Raw genomic sequence first — 13,505 nt, forward strand, 5'->3', positions numbered from 1 at the left:
TGAAATCTGCAGGTTATCTGTACATTACTGACCCTTTGTTGGCCCCCATGCCTGCCGCAGCTGTGCGATTGTATCAACATTGCAGGGAAACGCTGCAGTGAAAAGGAAATATAAACCAGCCCACACTATCAATGGTATTAAAATAGTTTTTTTTTTCCCATTTATCTACACATCCTACCCCACAAATTACAAGTGAAAAAATATTCTAGAAATTTGTAGAAAATTAATGAAAAATAAAAAATTGAAATAGCTTAGTTGGTTAAGTGTCCACCCCCCTTGCAATAGCAATTGTAAATTAGCTCAGGTGTAACCAATCGCCTTCAGAATCACACACCAAGTTAAGTGGCCTCCACCTGTGTTAAATTGTAGTGATTCACATAAATTCAGCAGTTCCTGTAGATTCCTGTTGCTGGGTAGTGCATTTCAAAGCAAAGACTCAACCATGAGCACCAAGACGCTTTCAAAAGAACTCCAGGACAAAGTTGTTGAAAGGCACAGATCAGGTCATGGGTATAAAAAAAATATCAAAGGCCTTGAATATCCCTTGGAGCACAGTCAAGATGATTATTAATTAGTCGAAAGTATGGCAACACCAAGACCCTGCCTAACTGGATGACCGGGCAAGAAGGAGACTGATCAGAGAGGCTACCAAGAGGCCAATGGCAACTTTGCAAGAGCTACAGGCTTTTATGGCCAAGACTGGTCAAAGTGTGCATGTGACAACAACATCCCAAGCACTCCACAAATCTGGCCTGTATGGTAGGATGGCAAGAAGGAAGCCATTACTCGAGAAAACACACCTAAAATCCCGTTAGAAGCATGCAAAAAAACATTTTTGTGGTTTGCCGAAACTAAAATGGAACTTTTTGGCCTAAATGCAAAGTGTTGTGTTTGACGCAAACTCAACACAGCGCATCACCCAAAGACACCTTCCCTACTGTGAAGCATGGCGGTGGCAGTATCATGTTATGGGGATGTTTCTCACCGGCAGGGACTGGGGCACTTGTCAGGATAGATGGGAAAATGAATGGAGCAAAATACAGAGAAATCCTTGAGGAAAACCTGCTGCCCTCTGCAAGAAAGCTGAAACTAGGATGTTAGTTCACCTTTCAGCATGACAATGACCCAAAGCACACAGCCAAAAAGGTATTTGTCCTTGAGGGTCCCAGTCAAGAGCCCAACCTAAATTCAATCAAAAATGTGTGGCATGACTTTAAGATTGCTGTCCATCAACGCTCTCCAAGGAACTTGACAGCACTTGAACAGTTTTGTAAAAAGTAGTCAAATATTGCCAAATCTAGGTGTGCAAAATTTGTAGACCTATCCTGAAAGACTCACAGCTGTAATTGCTGCCAAAGGTGCTTCCACAAAGTATTAACTCAGGGGGGTGGAGACTTATACAATTATGATCTTTCAGCTTTGTATTTTTAATATAAACTTTTTTCCCCTTAACAGTGTGGAGATAAGTGGAAAAAATCCTCATTTAAATGCATGAAACTGAGACACTGACACAACAAAATGTGAAAAGTTCAAGGGGGTGTAGACTTTCTATAGGCACAGTATATAATTTTGTTTATAATGTGCTCTTGGTTAGATAAAAGTGTAACACTGCAAAATACCTAATTTTAATAAAGGTCTCTTATTCTAACATCCCATTTCTATCACGAAAAAAAAAAGGTTTCAAGTTTTTGGTGTAGCATAGAGCCTACTGCTGTGTATTTTCAGCCGAGATTCACTGTGAAGCCTAATCTCGCAGAAATAGCAAAATTATAAAAAAAGAAAACAACAACAGCATTACATATAGTTACACAGCATCCTGTAACATAGCATTATTCATCCATTATTTTTCTTTTTAAAATGCAGTTAAGAAAATATCCCTTAATCCTTTGCGGTCCATTTATTCAGCGCCTATCAGGCCATCAGGTCCAATTTATTTTCAGACGCACTGTTTAAAAGTAATTTTATTCAAAATAAAACAGGTTTAAAACACTCAGTACTGCACATCCAGCCCCGCCCCACCCCTTAGTCGCTGTATTTATTACATACGTCATAGTCGTGCATATGTGTGTGATATTCTTTGAATGCTTGATGTGGAAGCTTTTGACAAAGTCCCACACAAAAGACTAATTCTCAAACTGCACACAGTAGGGATTCAAGGAAACAAATGTACATTGATTAGGGAGTGGTTAACATGTAGAAAACAGAAAGTACTGATTAGAGGAGAAACCTCAGAATGTGTGGTAACCAGTGGAGTACCATAGGGATCAGTATTAGGTCCGCTGCTATTCCTAATCTACATTAATGATTTAGATTCTGGTATAGTAAGCTAACTTGTTAAATTTGCAGACGACACAAAAATAGGAGGAGTGCAAACACTGTTGCAGCAGCAAAGGTCATTCAAAATGATCTAGACAAGATTCAGAACTGGGCAGGCACATGGAAAATGACATTTAATAGAGAAAAGTGTAAGGTAATGCACGCAGGAAATAAAAATGTGCATTATAAATATCATATGAGAGATACTGCAATTGGAGAAGGAATCTATGAAAAAGACCTAGGAGTTTTTGTTGACTCAGAAATGTCTTCATCTAGACAATGTGGGGAAGATATAAAAAAGGCCAACAAGATGCTCTGATATATTGTGAAAAGTGTTGAATTTAAATCAAGGGAAGTAATGTTAAAACTGTACAATGCATTAGTAAGACCTCATCTTGAATATTGTGTTCTGGTCACCTCGCTATAAAAAAGATATTGCTGCTCTAGAAAGAGTGCAAAGAAGAGCGACCACAATTATTCCGGGTTTAAAAGGTATGTCATATGCAGACAGGCTAAAAGAATTGAATCTGTTCAGTCTTGAACAAAGAAGACTACGCGGCGACCTAATTCAAGCATTCAAAATTCTAAAAGGTATTGGCAATATCGACCCAAGGGACTTTTTCAACCTGAAAAAAAAAACAAGGGCCTGGGGTCACAAATGGAGATTAGACAAAGGGTCATTCAGAACAGAAAATAGGAGGCACTTTTTTACACAGAGAATCGTGAGGGTCTGGAATCAACTCCCCAGTAATGTTGTTGAAGCTGACACCGTGGGATCCTTCAAGAAGCTGCTCGATGAGATTCTGGGATCAATAAGCTACTAACAACCAAACAAGCAAGATGGGCCGAATGGCGTCCTCTTGTTTGTAAACTTTCTTATGTTCTTAATGTAGCTTCATCAATAGCTACCTTTCTTTGTCAGTTTTTCTTAGGTTTCCCTATACATAGGTAAGTATGAAAATCTACACCACCTCAGCAGGAATAGATTTCACAGTGTGGATTGTCCGTCACTTGTAACTGACAGCACACCCACCCTACAAACTGACCCAAAATGACCAAGTCTTTTGCCCAAAGGGCGATGCTCTTACTTTGAGTGGAGGATTTTGAGGCTGAGGAGTAAGCGTGTTCAGCACAGAAGGAGGGCGTCGTCGGCCACATGTGGGTCACAACCTCTTCTGACTTGATGGGAATTTCCTCGTCACAGAACAGGTTTGGTTCAAGGCTGCCAAAAGACTTCACACTTGCTGCGTCCTGAAAGGTAAGCTGAGGTTAGGTTTGATTCAGAACACAATGGAGAATTCACAGTTAGCAGGACTGGAGCTTAACCATTATAAGGGACACATCTTGTGTTTGAGAAGCTTTTTCCTAATCTAATATTAGACAAGTTTTACAATTAACACTAGTATTCAAAAGAAAACATACATATGTGCAGCATATTATTATAATATAATTATTGAGTAGCTTTTACTATTTGAAATACATCCCATTTCTCTGCCATTTTGCATCACAAAAATACCAAACACAAGACCTTTAGTCCTGCAACGCACAAGGAAAGCATGGGTTTCTAGCTACTTGAGGGTCCACAAGGGCGATTAATCAGTTACTGAATATTTTACTGAGGCAGATTAAAAGATACAGCAATCAATAATCGATTAAATGGAGTAATCCTTGCAGCTCTACTTCGTGTGTAATTAAAGTGCATCATAGGAAAATAAAAGATTTCTTGCACTTTGATAACCATCTGTCTTCTGTACAGAAAGTAACCTTATTAGGAAAATCAAACACAGTAACATTGACATCTGCCTAGATGGTGCTCACACACTATAAATCAGTGTTCTTCACTAAAGGGGGGCCACTTTTGCCGATAAGACATCAGTGTGAAGGCCGCCTGTCAAAAAGACAGCCGGAGTGGGGGACGTTCTTACCAGAAACAGGAAAATAAACAAAGAGAGAGGTGAAGTTTGGTTGAGCTGAGCGAATGGCTTCGCTCAGTATTTAATGAGTGAACAGAACAGACAGAAAATAAACGGTTGTATTAAACAAAAAACACAGGACATGGCACTGGTAGCCAAAATAAACAGACATAAACAAAACACGGTGAGCTTCTTCAACGATTATTTTATTATTTATTGTCATTACCTCCGTCTCCAATCCCGTTCTCCACTCACCGAACACACAACCCCGAGTGGGTGAAAACATGCTGCTTTTATGCAGCTGTACTGAGACTCAATTGCTAATCAACCATTCAATTGAAGTCGCGGTACAACTGCACGTGAATTAATAAAGTGCAATTCCCTGTGCTCACATAGTATTACTTTTTACTTGCACGTGAAGTGCTGTGCAATCCTCGTGCCTAAATACAAATATACATTTTTAAACACACGTGAGACACCGACCCGTTTATATCCTGTGTACCAATGCCTATACACCAACATTTAACACACCACACGTTTACACCTAAGGTTTACAATTTTAGAAAAGCAAACTATGAAGGTATGAAACAGAGACTAACAGAAGTAGATTGGAGTAAAATAGAGAAAACACCCACAGAAGAAGGATGGTTGTTCTTCAAAAATGTAGTACTAGAGGCACAAAACAAGAAGCTGCTCGATGAGATTCTGGGATCAATATGCTACTAACAACCAAACAAGCAAGATGGGCCGAATGGCCTCCTCTCGTTTGTAAACTTTCTTATGTTCTTATGTTCTAACATATAACAGAAAATACACACAGGGGTGGGCACTTCGTCACACCGCCTTTTTCACATTTGTGTATTGTCAGGGGCCGCACTAAAGTCCACAAGGGGCCCGCGGGACTTGCAATGAAGAACACTGCTATAAATCATGCTATATGCACTGAAAACTAGAACTAAACTAATACATCCCACAAGTTCAGCACCTCAGCTGTCAAGAGCTATGGAAATAAAGATTGTCACCAACACTGTGCTAGAGTTATTCTTAGATTATTGAAGTGCTAAAAATATTACAATTGGTCACTAAAAGGTGCTTTTACATGATGAAATATGCTATTACCCATTTTTTTAAATGTGATGACCTTATGAAGAGCTACTTACATTGAAATGGTTACATTTATATTTAAACAGTTACATTTAAATGGTATAGGGAGATAACGTGTTTATTAGGGGTGTAACAACACACTAATGCCACAATGTGATGTGATATGCAACACAGGTTCACTAAATTCTTCAAGATACACAAAAGGTGCCCTGTGACCCACCTCACCTCAACAAATGATATAACACACTTTAAGGAAATGCTCCTTTCAGTGCAGTTTGGAACACATTTGCTAGAAAATTGAAGTGGCATACTAAGAGTACTACTATAATAAGCAATACTTGGGAGTTACTGAAATATACAAATAGCATCCCACCCCCCCCCCCCCCCCCCCACTCTTTCTCTCTAAATTAAATTCAACTCCTCATGTACAAGTGTTCTAGTTGTTGCATCACAGATATGAAATCATTGCCAACTAGTACTGCTGCTTTGTGGAATTGATACTTTTAGTTTTGTAACTGCTGAACTCCAGATTTTTAATGGACGTGTATAACCTGTCAAGTTTATCTGCATTTTGTACTGTTTTTCTACCAAAATGCACACATTTTTTAATATAGCGTTTACATAAAAAAAAATGTAAATATGGTAAATAGCAAATAAGGTTTGCAACATTAAAATCGAAAGAAAAATATCATTCAATTTTTTGCCAGGGAATGTTTGTCTTGAAATGCTTCTTAACATAAACGTCACTTTTTTTTTTAAATTATATTAATAATGTAATAATAATAATCAATTTATAGAGCATCCCAACAAGTACTGTATGTGTATGTGTGTGTGTGTGTGTGTGTATATGTACAGCTCTGGAAAAAATTGAGACCACTGAAAACTTTTCTTAAATCAGCATCTCTACATGTATGGCAGTCATTTCATTCCAGTGTCTGTTGAATTCCAACACAGGCACACCTCATTCTACTGAATGAGGTACTGATTAGGGGATCACCTGAACCAAATCTTATTTAACGAAGAAAAGTATAAAAACCACTCCTGTGGTCATCACTATCCTCTTGCAATAGGACCAGCTGGATGGCAAAACAGTGCTAGTAGTACCTCAAAAGTAATTGGAATCAAAAAATAACTACTGACCATGCCCAAAGAGTTGAAAAGGAAAGTTTTGAGTGAGGAAAAGAAGGGTTCAATTCTGGCTTTACTGGCAGAGGGATACAGTGAGCGTCGGGTTGCTTCCATCCTTAAAATTTCAAAGACGGCAGTTCATAAGAACAAGGTCAAGCAGCACACACTGGGAACAACAAAGCTACAGACCGGCAGAGGATGGAGGACTACCAGATCAAGACCCTGTCATAGCCAGCCCAATCTCCAGACCTGAACCCCATTGAAAACCTCTGGAATGTGATCAAGAGGAACATGGATGGTCACTAGCCATCAAATAAAGCCGAGCTGCTTGAATTTTTGCACCAGGATGGCATAAAGTCACCCAACATCAATGTGAAAGACTGGTGGAGAGCATGCCAAGACGCATGAAAGCTGTGCTTGAAAATCAGGGTTATTCCACCACATATTGATTTCTGAACTCTTCCTAAGTTAAAACATTAGTATTGTGTTGTTTAAAAATGAATATGAACTTATTTTCTTTGCATTATTCCAGGTCTGACAACACTGCATCTTTTTTGTTATTTTGGCCAGTTGTCATTTTCCGCAAATAAATGCTCTAAATGACAATATTTCTATTTGGAATTTGGGAGAAATGCTGTCAGCAGTTTATAGAATAAAACAAAAATGTTCATTTTACCTAAACACATACCTATAAATAGTAAAACCAGAGAAACTGATAATTTTGCAGTGGTCTCAACTTTTTCCAGAGCTGTGTGTGTGTGTGTGTATTTATATATATATATATATATATATATATATATATATATATATATATATATATATTCACATTTACATTTTGAGGAGGCACTGCCCCTCCACTGGGTCAAATTGTACTCTGCTACTACTGTTGTAGTGCTACAGATTATGTCAGCTGCTGGCAAACACTCTGGTGTCATGGACACGTCTCCTGATCCAATATAATGTATTTCAAGTCACATGCTAACACTGTACAATGTTGTGTAGTTTTTAAAAATAATTCATAGCACTTCTTCAGCAAGTGGCTAAAATGCAATAAGCACCTTCATGTCGTATCTGTATGTCTCGCGGATGTCTTCATCTGAATCTGTCTCCTCGTCATCGTATTCCACAGACTGCCTCGGCGATGTGGCAACTCCTCCCATGACCCGACTGAAGCCAGACTGCTGGAACGTATGCAGGTGTCCCTGCAGAAAACACAGACAAGATGAGACTGGAGCCCCCTTGTGTTCAGAATATAAACTGTTCTGAATTCAGACTTCCTTTAGAGAGTATCTAATAACTAAAAGGAATATACCATTTACTTAGCTGTGCCTCTCTACTGCACCAGTTCCACAAAATACTGCATCACTTAATTTAGCAACTTTATTTTAAGACCACACAGCTAAAACAGACTGCAAAATATTTAACTTTCCATAAATTGAACCTGGAAATAGTTTCACATTATTTCTGCAATTTACAAGCCAACACATTGCAACACACAAGTACCTGCTAAAGAATGTTATCATTGTGATAACTGTGCACAGCAATGTCTGAAGACAAAGCATGCTTTGTAGCATCCAGGACTACATTTAAAACAAACCCAAGTATGGAATATTTTAACTGTTAACATCCATCAATATATCTATCAATAAAAAGACACATTAGAACATTGCTGTGTTCCTTTTCACTTTGAAGCACCAATCCACATTCCTTATGTAATTTATATTATTTTAATAAACCACAATTGTGGAAAGATATCATATTCTGTATTTTTAGCGCTGTTGTCTTCTCTGTCATGTATTATTTATTCAGTACATTGTATGCCTATTTAGAACTGTTATTTTAGTGTTCCGTGTTTTAAACAGAAACAGAAATACCGTAATCTTCAGATATAAATGCGCTGAGATGCATTCCATACACTGTTTTCACCATCCCAGTATCAGTTCTTAACACTACATTCCCCTGCATACTTCATACAGCAATTAGCAGTATAGAAAAAACACACCAAGTACAAAGACTCAAATACAACATAGGGCACTTAGATTTTGTTTAACAAAATATTTTAAAAAAATATTTAGGTTTAAAATAAACTACGGAGAGGAAAAAAAGAAACAGTTTAAATGAACTACCACACAATGCAAGTGATGCAAACTAAATATCTTCCTTCTGTAGAAAGGCTTTTTTTTTTGTTTTGGTTACACTGTTTTGATTTAGGTTGCTAAAATCTGCTTTTTATCACTGGAGGGAAAACACCAGAAATAAATGACAAAGCAAAAAGAGCAGAGTATATTTCAGCTGATGATTGTGTCAAGATATTTCCCAAAGAAATTGTCCATGCAAATAGAGGTAATTGTTTTGCAGATCTTGTAATGTGTCTTTGGAGAAAATACACTCGATTGGTATTTAGCTTCAGAATCACACATTAAACGAAAGGCTACTACAGAGGTTGCTGAACAGAACATAAAATAAACAGCTTTCAGAATGGCCTCTCTCGCTAGTAAAATGCCTTCTGTTCTTATTTAAGTGCACTGCAGCATTGTTTTGACAGAGACATTTGGCTTGAATACACTTAAAACAGAATTATGTTCCAATTCTGCATCAAGCATTTTTTTTGGTTGCTATTTTTGCATATAATCAAAACAAGAATACAATTTCCTATCTTCAACAGAGTAGCTTGTCATCAATAAAAAAAGGAGCTGTTTTGTTTTGTGTGTGTGTGGGGGGGGGGGGGAGTGTTTTGGATTACAAAAAAATAAATAATAATAAAGAAATGGGGAGAAGAAGCGGGAGAGGAAAGCAACAGCAACGACCGCAGCAAAAGCAGGAGGTGGGCAGGGATGACAGTTGGAAGGTTTTTTTTTCCCAAAGAATCTTGGTGCGGAGTTGTGCCCCGGCTGTGGGGCATATGGGCACACGTCCATCTGCCACACGCAATATGCAGAGGCGGAAGTAATGCCTGAGAGGGAGGAGCCCGTACGTCCAGCGCCCAGACGGGGGGACCGTGAGTGTCCAGACGGGGGAACACGGGAATCCAAAATCCAGGGACTTCTGTTTCCACCTCCACGAGCAGAGGAAGAATGCCTGCTGTTTCCACCTCCGCCAGCAGAGGAAGAATGCCTGCTGTTTCCACCTCCGCCAGCAGAGGAAGAATGCCTGCTGTTTCCACCTCCACGAGCAGAGGAAGAATGCCTGCTGTTTCCACCTCCGCCAGCAGAGGAAGAATGCCTGCTGGTTTCGCCCCCTGCAGGTGAGGGAGAGCCACACCAGTCCCCTGTAACAAGGGTAGACTACATGCCGCTCCCACCTCCGTCGCCAGGAGACTACACGCCTCCGCCACCTCCACCTCCACCTCCACCTCCACCTCCAGGAACAGAGCAGCAGGAGCTGCCTCTGCCACCTCCACCGCCAGGAGCAGAGCAGCAGGAGCTGCCTCTGCCTCCTCCACCCCCACCAGCAGAGGGTGAATGCCTGCAGGGTCCCCTTTCCACCAGCAAAGGGTGAATGCCTGCAGGGTCCCCTTTCCACCAGCAGAGGGTGAATGCCTGCAGGGTCCCCTTTCCACCAGCAGAGGGTGAATGCCTGCAGGGTCCCCTTTCCACCAGCAGAGGGTGAATGCCTGCTGGGTCCCCTTTCCACCAGCAGAGGGTGAATGCCTGCTGGGTCCCCTTTCCACCAGCAGAGGGTGAATGCCTGCTGGGTCCCCTTTCCACCAGCAGAGGGTGAATGCCTGCTGGATCCCCTTTCCACCAGCAGAGGGTGAATGCCTGCTGGGTCCCTTTCCACCAGCAGAGGGAGAATGCCTGCTGGTATCACTTCCCCCACCATCAAGAGGAGAGGAGCTGGAACTGTCTCTGCCTCTGCATCCATCACCATCAGGGGGAGAGGAGCAGGAGCTGCCTCTACCTTCACCAGAAGGACCAGGATTAGATACTGGCGATCTTCAGTAGCCCTTGCATTGGCTGCTGACGAAAGCACTGGGAAGAACCACCTGGCCGCAGTGAAGAGGGCCAAGAAGAGGGCCAACACCCGCACCCCAGCTTGTCCTGACTCCCCGCACATCTTCGCCCAAGGATGCCTGCCTCACTTCGCCCAAGGCTGCCTGCCTCGCTTCGCCTAGGGTTGCCAGCCGCTCTGCATCGCCTGTGGAGCCACCGGTTGCAGGATACGAGGGAGAAGCGGAGCTCCCGCTGACGCCTCTATGGCCAGGGACTCCCCTCCCGAGGGTCCACTGCTGCCTTCGCCTGGGGTCACCGGATCTGCTTCACCAGGGGTCGCCATCAGCTCTGCTTGGTCACTGGGGTCAGTGTGGCCGGAACCCCACCAGAGGGAGCTTCCGGCTATGAAGAAGTGGGGAGAGCTCAGCAGACCACCTTCCTCAGCAGCCTTTCCGCTGCCAGGACTGCCACGGCCAAATGAGTCAACCTTGAAGTTTTTCCGCTGCCAGGGGTGCAACGGGACAGAGAAGCTTTTCCGCTGTGGGAGTGGACCACCATGATGTCAGCCATGCCACTACCGGCAGGGGAGCTGACAGCATTTTCAGCCATGGGCCCAGTGAAGCCTCCCTTCCCGGCCCAAGACTTTGACCTCGACTGCTGGGTTTTTAAGGGGGGGAGGTGGCCGTTGAAGCCAGGTGTGCTTTGCACAGGTTGGGGGGGGGTTAGGGTTAGGGTTAGGGTTAAAAATTGTTCAGTCTTCTGGGCCGCTATAGAGGCCCCTGGTTACGCTGAGGTTGCTGACCACTGACTGACCGTCTGTCTCTACTTTTACACATGTTACATTATACCTTTTATTTACAGTTGACTTAGCACTGTGTACAAATGGTATACAGCAGTCTCCGCGTATAGGAACACGTCCTCCGAGAACACTTCAGCTTAAGGAACAACCTTGTGGTGAAACAGAATTTTCCCATTGTAAATGCTTTGCCTAAAGGAACAGGAACTTTGCTTAAAATAACACCTTTTCGGCACGCTAGTGATTCATTGCTCATCATCAAACCCAAATGGTTTATTCAATCTTTTCAAAACTGACATTATCTACAACTGCTGCTGCTTTTTTATTTATTTATTTATTTATTTAATTTATTTTAACGTGTGTACGGCAGTGCTGTGTTAATAGCCACTGTGTTAAAATTAATTCTTGTATTCATAATTACTGTTAGAGCCACTGCTACATTTTTACCGTATCTAGAGATATTCTGTTAATTTACTTTGTCAGTTTATTATTAGTTTATTAACATAAACTTGCCTATTCTTTTCTCTTATTCTGTTCATTTCATTTGCTGATGCATGTGCGTCATGACAAGTAATAAACACATTTGTATTTATTGATTCATATCGTGATTGGCCTTGGCATATTGTGTCCAGTGGTCAACTCTGTCTAAGAGCTTGCTTCCCAAGGGATATTCTCTTAGCCACAGACTACTGTGCAGTGAAATATATTTTAGTTCATGCATTTTAATTTAGCATAAACTACATTTTGAGTGCTACTGCTATGATACACTGTACATTTCTTTATTCTGTCATTGGTTAGAGTAGTTTGTATACCTCTCACTGATTTACTGTGATCCACTGCCGACAGCTTTAACATGCTTTTCAGCATGTTATTCAAGTTTTAGTGGCATCTCCTCCTGTGCTCTGGAAACACACAGGCACAGAACTGTACACGTGACATGTTGTGGCATGTTCAAGGGGGAAAAACAAACCATAGATAACATGCTTCGATGCATTCCAAGCACCCCTCTTCATCATCCTCAGTCATATGCAAATGTATGCGCTTTATACTTTACGGTAATGTTAATCTGTAGCGAGGGCATAGTGCCGACCACAGTAAACATATTTATAGCAGTTTTTCACAGTTTTGGCTGAGTTCTAGTAGCAACAAGCACAATTTGAAATAATGTACTTATGTAGCATCCTTGTTGATATTAAACCTTTAGTTCCTATAAGTAATATTTTTATGTTAAAGATGGATGACACAGCTGTGACATTCCCCTACTGTATATTTGAATTCAAAGCTTAAGCTTTTGTAATTCTATTGTTTAGTATAGTTGTTGCAAACATTTTAATGCTTACCGTTTTTGAATAATTACTAAAATAACATTCTGCAATAGAATTTATACAACTGTTCAGTTTGTGAATGCTCTTAATGAAACGTCAAATAGAACGATAGAACAAAATCAGCTTTTTGATGCCGAAGATTAACAAAATACACTATATTTGTAACTTGCCATTTTAAAAAAAAGACTATTTAAAGATGGGTATTCAGATTTAGTATTTTACATTTTGTTTTATGTTACATATCGGTTAGCTGTAGAACTGTCAATCGTTAAAGCATCTTGAACTGTTAATTGAATTGTAGAAAAAGATGTTTGTTTAGAAAACCTAAACAACTTGTTGAAACAAAACCACTTTGAGAATAGGTAGACTATCCCGTTGCAGTCGCTTGTCTCTGCTAATAAACCATGGCACTGAAACGTGTACTCTGCGTCTGACAGTTTCCTCCAAAACCATTATCAAAATAAAGTAATCAGTTCACTCTAAATTAAAATAAACTGCATTACATTTAGTAGAGCTATAGATGTTGTATTACTGTAGCTTTTATAAGGCAGTTATATAACAAAATCATATTAAAATTGTATGACGGTTAAATATAAGAAGCTGCTTGATGAGATTCTGGGATCAATAAGCTACTAACAACCGAACGAGCAAGATGGGCCGAACGGCTTCCTCTCGTTTGTAAACTTTCTTATGTTCTTATATTCTTATAAATATATTCACAAACTGAAGATATCTTTACTTTCCTCCTGTTCTTTGCAGTGTTTTTTTTTTTTCTCTTCTGTCTGGCAAGTTGTATTAATCACCCAGGTGCCCACTTATTTGCTCAATTACCATGTTAAAAATGCCTTTTTTATGTATTTATTAGCAGATTTGTTATTTTAAGCCTTTAGAAAATCTATTGGGACAGTTTTCAAAGTAAATGTTGCTTCATTTTTTAAAATACACTCTTTTTATTGTTTTTGTGAAACACAAAAATATATTATTTTAATAG

The 13,505-nt window shown here is 40.3% G+C and overlaps 1 protein-coding gene across 1 annotated transcript in view; it reads right to left on the bottom strand.

Moving 5' to 3' along the window:
• The window catches only part of kdm5a (lysine (K)-specific demethylase 5A), a 119,914-nt gene that overhangs the window by 12,515 nt on the left and 93,894 nt on the right, over window positions 1-13,505 (bottom strand). The window contains exons 25-26 of the mRNA XM_041253949.1: window positions 7,520-7,663; window positions 3,405-3,567 (exon numbers count right to left, since the gene is read on the bottom strand). Of these exons, the coding sequence (XP_041109883.1) occupies window positions 3,405-3,567; window positions 7,520-7,663 (307 nt within the window). The remainder of the gene's footprint in view (window positions 1-3,404; window positions 3,568-7,519; window positions 7,664-13,505) is intronic.

The sequence above is a fragment of the Polyodon spathula genome, chromosome 7 (assembly GCF_017654505.1).
Source record: "Polyodon spathula isolate WHYD16114869_AA chromosome 7, ASM1765450v1, whole genome shotgun sequence".
Taxonomy (NCBI): Eukaryota; Metazoa; Chordata; class Actinopteri; order Acipenseriformes; family Polyodontidae; genus Polyodon; species Polyodon spathula.